The sequence below is a fragment of the Austrofundulus limnaeus genome, unplaced genomic scaffold (genome assembly GCF_001266775.1).
Source record: "Austrofundulus limnaeus strain Quisiro unplaced genomic scaffold, Austrofundulus_limnaeus-1.0 Scaffold586, whole genome shotgun sequence".
NCBI lineage: Eukaryota > Metazoa > Chordata > Actinopteri > Cyprinodontiformes > Rivulidae > Austrofundulus > Austrofundulus limnaeus.
Window position 1 is genome coordinate 255227 of NW_013952988.1, and position 6571 is coordinate 261797.

The 6571-nt window shown below is 35.3% G+C and overlaps 2 protein-coding genes across 2 annotated transcripts; both read right to left on the minus strand.

The window, feature by feature from the left end:
* Positions 1–659: 659 nt before the first annotated feature.
* Positions 660–3322, minus strand: LOC106530989 (uncharacterized). The gene is made up of 9 exons (XM_014026731.1): positions 2930–3322; positions 2715–2833; positions 2482–2604; positions 2341–2406; positions 1997–2085; positions 1561–1666; positions 1384–1489; positions 859–935; positions 660–704 (listed from the first exon to the last, which is right to left on the minus strand). Exons 1-9 carry the CDS (start codon positions 2988–2990, stop codon positions 660–662), a joined length of 792 nt encoding a protein of 263 aa, XP_013882185.1. The 5' UTR covers positions 2991–3322.
* A 510-nt stretch (positions 3323–3832) lies between these two features.
* Positions 3833–6520, minus strand: LOC106530990 (transcription factor 19). Its single transcript, XM_014026732.1, has 6 exons — positions 6463–6520; positions 6119–6207; positions 5683–5788; positions 5506–5611; positions 4981–5057; positions 3833–4071 (listed from the first exon to the last, which is right to left on the minus strand). The coding sequence occupies exons 3-6, from the start codon at positions 5764–5766 to the stop codon at positions 3982–3984; spliced, it is 357 nt and encodes a 118-aa protein (XP_013882186.1). The 5' UTR covers positions 5767–5788; positions 6119–6207; positions 6463–6520; the 3' UTR covers positions 3833–3981.
* Positions 6521–6571: the final 51 nt, after the last annotated feature.

Sequence of the window (6571 nt, forward strand, 5' to 3'; positions counted from 1 at the left end):
CACTTGCTCCGTCTTTTTACTTTTCATTTTCCACGTAGATAGTTTGATAATAACGATGTCCAGCCTGGGTCGCGGAGAGTATCGATCCTAAAGTTAGCTACTTTAGGATCTAAACAAGTCAGCTTTTGCAAAAAATTTTCTTAGCTGAATTAACAGCAAAAAAAAAAGGGGGGGGGGGGTAAATGGAAGCTAAGGTAAACCATGGACATGTGTCAAAGATTTAGCCTTATTGCATAGTTCATGATCTTTTTCTCCAAACTAAATAATAGAAACTGTAAGTCATTGCAATTCTGTTTTTAAATAAATCAGGTTATCTATTTGCCAATAGCATTGTTATGACTGAAAGCAATGGAACCAGAGTCAATTTTTTCTTTTTTTTTTTGTGTAAACAAGACTTCAACTTGAAATATGAACCAAACTTTGAAGTCATTTCCATATGTCTTGTTTTTCTGTTTGTAAGATGAAGGAGAAGCAGTGATTTGTGGATGTGCTTCTTGACAAGCATAAGTGAGCCTTTTCANACTCTAAATATATGTTGTTGTATTAAAACAAACATAGAAGTTGATGTTTGTGTTTTGTGCCATCTGACATAAGGTCAGTCTCACTAACTGACAATCCCAAAGAATGTCTTAATGTGTGGTTCAGTCACAAATGTGGGCTCAAATTGCCAGTAAAGCTTTGTGGAACTCCTTAGCCAGCACAGTCTGTAGACCATGAGCTACACATAGCAGTTTTCTTGTGCCTCTGATATCTTATTTAAATGTTTATTAATCGTATGTGTAATAGATTTTTTCATTGTAAATATTTATCMTAAAGTGTCAACATTTTCTAAAACACTATATTTGTAACTGTGTTTACCCAAATAATGGTCTTATTATCTTGGGAGTCATCCACCTCTTCATGTCCACAGATGCAGCAGATAGATGTCAAGTCATCTGTAAGGGTGAAAATGTTTAGAAACTAATTGACCACTTTGTGAACATTGTTACAGTCAAGACTGAAGTTGGGTATGTACTGAAGTCAATACACTGAGGTACAAATGTGTGCTTTTGTACACATTTGTACAATGTGTACAATACTCTTCAGCATTTCTTCCTGTTTGCTAAAATTAAACCTGTAGAGACTCAGACTGTTATAGCCTGATTTCAGAGTCTCGGATGGACTGGCGCTGGACATTGCAATCACTTTAGAGATCAGTTCTTTGGAATTCTTAACAAACGCAGCCATGTCGAGCTCCTCCATGCTGCTCTCCACGCTTGACAACAGCTTTCTGTTGGCCTCCATGCTATCACCATAGCAACGCATCAGCATCTGGGTGTGGTTAAACTGTAAAGCACAGATTTTTTTTTTATATTTCTTATAAAAGCTACTTTTGTTAATCACCTGAGGCCTCCAAGAGAATCACTGAAATCTGCCAACGTAGCATTTCCACATCCTTGGGTCCAGCAGGAAAAACAGGCTGTTGTCCCATCAGAACTTTTTCAACAAACTGAAATACAAGCAACAAACACATAATGCAAGACATATCTCAGGATGATATAAGAGTAAATTTTTTAAKACCTTTATGGCAAACACTCCACAGGAATTTGAGTCAGGTTGCAGGGGATGTGGAAGTGTGGTGCATTCCCATCTTGACACATTCATGCCCTGATTCCTCAGAAAAGCTCTAAAGACATCAAGGTATTAGCACTTAACTACTTTAAAAAATGCTTTACTCCTGTTAAGTTCACGAAAAAGGGTGTGCTCACTTTGACATATAAGTTTTTAAAACAAACTTATTTTGATATTGCGTTCCTTTCCAACTTCCCACAAAGATAAGCATACATCATAGACATTTACTTGTGAATAGGATTTTGGCAATGAGAAAAATGTATTGTTATTGGCTTATATGATATTGAGTCACTGATATAAAATTAAGAAAATATAACAATTACGTCTTTCTCAACAAAAAAAAGAAGAATATAGTTTTGTTATAAAAATAAAATTTAACACATACCTTGATATATCTTGGCATTTCCTCAACTTCTGACTACCTTCCCCAAGTGAGTCCAGAAGAAGAGATTTTCTCTGTTTTGGATATATAATCTTGAAAGACAACAGCAGATATGATTAGTTTAACAGCCTTGTACTGCTGTAAAGGCACATGAATGTATGGTACTTGAATTGAAAAATTCAACACATATGATGTGGAGTCACATGTATTGAAAATTTAATCAAAGTTTCACTTACACTTTAGATTGCATATTTAAACTTAGATTAAAAACTTTAATTTTTATAAAGTTAGATTAAAGCAAAGGGATTGGAGATGAAATGCATATTCAATGATATGTAAACACTTACAACAGCAAACCAGTGATGGTTGTCATTAACAATGCCGTATAAAGTTTTGTAGTCTGTGGGATCCCACTGAAGGAATAGAAGAATTGATATCAGAATCTTGCCACCTTTCRAGGCTGCTGTCAGACATTTAAAACTACAAACCTTGAAGYGTGGAAATTTCTTATGCCACACATCAGTCATGGCAAAAGAGTCAATACACATGACTTTCTCGGCAGAGGATGTATTAAGTTTTTTCTCCAAAAGCTTCATGTAGGCATTGATCACCTGGATGAATGGATTGTTGCTTATTAACCAGCAGAATCATTTGATTGTCATAATATCCATCCAGTGAAGTAAGATTTCATAGGGGGGTAGCTAGGACAATTATGTCTTACCTCGCTCTCCAGTTCCCTTCCTGGTGCTGTTCGACATATGTCCGAGTAAAATAATTTATAAGGACCTATTTTGGACAGAATTATACCTGCTGTAGTGCCATCCCAGGCTTTCCGAATATCTAAAATAAGACATGAAAGAATTATACTTTTACATCTGAAAGTCTTCTGATAAACATGCACATATTAGTTTCTGAAAACTGTGTACAAAAGCATACATTGTTCTACTTTCGCACAGCCAGATAGTGTTCTCACACCAGGATCCATAGCTGCTTCCATACAATCAGAAGCAGAGTAAGGATCCACAACAGATGGAATGGTTGAGGCAGGATCTTCTACAGTTTGTGTGGTGATGTCTGGATCCACAACAGATGGAATGGTTGAGGCAGGATCTTCTGCAGTTTGTGTGGTGATGTCTGGATCCACAACAGATGGAATGGTGGTGAAGTCCTGTTTTTCTGTTTTTTTGAAGTTATGTAGAATTTTGGGTTCTGATTCCAGGAATATTTTCAGTTGGTCTGTGCTGATTTTTGGCAAAAAAGCTGTTTTTGATTGGAGGTCTGCACTTTTGTTGTTTATTTTTACTATTGTATAAGGACCGGTCCAGTTTTGTTCCAACTTCCCACCCTTTNCAGTGAAACCTACGTGCACCCTAGTGAGATCAGTTCCTCTCACCTTGCAGGTTTCAATTTTCCGGTAACCTCAAACTAACCATCTCTCTGTCATCTTCTCAGTGTGCATTCAAGCCTGTGAGCTCTTTTCTGAGCTCAGATCCTTACTCCCATTCCCTATTACTGTTTCAAAATAAACACAATTTATCTTATTTCTGTTCTCCTGTGGTTGTGTTCTGCATGTTGGTCAAGAACCTCACATTCACCATGTGACCATTGTTGTCGCCAATCTTATGTTTATTCTCCTTCTTTTCGAAATGAATGACCAGTTCAGTATCATTTTTAAGCATTATCTATATTTMCAACATAACAAAAACAAAGGAACATAAACAGATAATTGTTAGGCTAATATCAAAATTTAACAATGTATTAACTATTTACAAAAGTAAAATATTTATTTAACATTAGTTTAAAACTGAACAGATCGTGTGAAAATTTTTCTAACTGGTATAAACATAGGTTTTACAAGTGAAATTAAGAAATCATACAAACATGTTTATTTGAAAATGTAAAATAAATAAAATAAGTGCTGCACAGTACAAATGCAAAGCTATGAAAGAAAAGGTGTACTACTACGGTAATGTTTCATGTTTAGGCTCCTAACAGGCTTCACAAGTAAAAGTTGATGATGTGTCTGGACATCCCAAGCAAGCATGGTGAAACCACTTYGCGCACACATCACAGGATATCTGCAGAGCACAAAAGTTTAGATTCACTGTAATATATGTGTCATGTAGACAGCATATATCAAGTTTGAAGTACAATTTTTCACATAATATTTACAAATTTTAACACGTAACAGTTTATAAATATTCTTTGTACATGGCAGATTAAGAGTATTTAATAATCTTAAATTCTATTGTAATTGTAGTATTRATGGATACAGATTTCAAATGCAATTAAAATGACAGTGTCATTCTTAAGTTGCTATTATACCCCTACACTGTAGGATACCTTGGTTTTGCTCTTCCACCAGGGTTGCTATTCTTATTTGTAAATCTAAAACTTTTTTGAATTGATATGTAATAACGGGGTGAATCACTAGAACTGAGTCATCCGTTTACTGTTTTATTCAAGCAAAAGAGATTCAATAAATGCACAACATCACAGTCTATTTAAGTGCTTACTATGATACACCTTCAGGTCTTGTACATCTATAATGCTTCAACACAGACAAACATTGTTCTGTGCCAAGTCAAAAAATGCTTTGTGGCTCAACATATCCAAAAATATTTCAGAATCATCTGCCTTCTGTCCATYWACTCTAAATATATGTTGTTGTATTAAAACAAACATAGAAGTTGATGTTTGTGTTTTGTGCCATCTGACATAAGGTCAGTCTCACTAACTGACAATCCCAAAGAATGTCTTAATGTGTGGTTCAGTCACAAATGTGGGCTCAAATTGCCAGTAAAGCTTTGTGGAACTCCTTAGCCAGCACAGTCTGTAGACCATGAGCTACACATAGCAGTTTTCTTGTGCCTCTGATATCTTATTTAAATGTTTATTAATCGTATGTGTAATAGATTTTTTCATTGTAAATATTTATCCTAAAGTGTCAACATTTTCTAAAACACTATATTTGTAACTGTGTTTACCCAAATAATGGTCTTATTATCTTGGGAGTCATCCACCTCTTCATGTCCACAGATGCAGCAGATAGATGTCAAGTCATCTGTAAGGGTGAAAATGTTTAGAAACTAATTGACCACTTTGTGAACATTGTTACAGTCAAGACTGAAGTTGGGTATGTACTGAAGTCAATACACTGAGGTACAAATGTGTGCTTTTGTACACATTTGTACAATGTGTACAATACTCTTCAGCATTTCTTCCTGTTTGCTAAAATTAAACCTGTAGAGACTCAGACTGTTATAGCCTGATTTCAGAGTCTCGGATGGACTGGCGCTGGACATTGCAATCACTTTAGAGATCAGTTCTTTGGAATTCTTAACAAACGCAGCCATGTCGAGCTCCTCCATGCTGCTCTCCACGCTTGACAACAGCTTTCTGTTGGCCTCCATGCTATCACCATAGCAACGCATCAGCATCTGGGTGTGGTTAAACTGTAAAGCACAGATTTTTTTTTTATATTTCTTATAAAAGCTACTTTTGTTAATCACCTGAGGCCTCCAAGAGAATCACTGAAATCTGCCAACGTAGCATTTCCACATCCTTGGGTCCAGCAGGAAAAACAGGCTGTTGTCCCATCAGAACTTTTTCAACAAACTGAAATACAAGCAACAAACACATAATGCAAGACATATCTCAGGATGATATAAGAGTAAATTTTTTAAKACCTTTATGGCAAACACTCCACAGGAATTTGAGTCAGGTTGCAGGGGATGTGGAAGTGTGGTGCATTCCCATCTTGACACATTCATGCCCTGATTCCTCAGAAAAGCTCTAAAGACATCAAGGTATTAGCACTTAACTACTTTAAAAAATGCTTTACTCCTGTTAAGTTCACGAAAAAGGGTGTGCTCACTTTGACATATAAGTTTTTAAAACAAACTTATTTTGATATTGCGTTCCTTTCCAACTTCCCACAAAGATAAGCATACATCATAGACATTTACTTGTGAATAGGATTTTGGCAATTAGAAAAATGTATTGTTATTGGCTTATATGATATTGAGTCACTGATATAAAATTAAGAAAATATAACAATTACGTCTTTCTCAACAAAAAAAAGAAGAATATAGTTTTGTTATAAAAATAAAATTTAACACATACCTTGATATATCTTGGCATTTCCTCAACTTCTGACTACCTTCCCCAAGTGAGTCCAGAAGAAGAGATTTTCTCTGTTTTGGATATATAATCTTGAAAGACAACAGCAGATATGATTAGTTTAACAGCCTTGTACTGCTGTAAAGGCACATGAATGTATGGTACTTGAATTGAAAAATTCAACACATATGATGTGGAGTCACATGTATTGAAAATTTAATCAAAGTTTCACTTACACTTTAGATTGCATATTTAAACTTAGATTAAAAACTTTAATTTTTATAAAGTTAGATTAAAGCAAAGGGATTGGAGATGAAATGCATATTCAATGATATGTAAACACTTACAACAGCAAACCAGTGATGGTTGTCATTAACAATGCCGTATAAAGTTTTGTAGTCTGTGGGATCCCACTGAAGGAATAGAAGAATTGATATCAGAATCTTGCCACCTTTC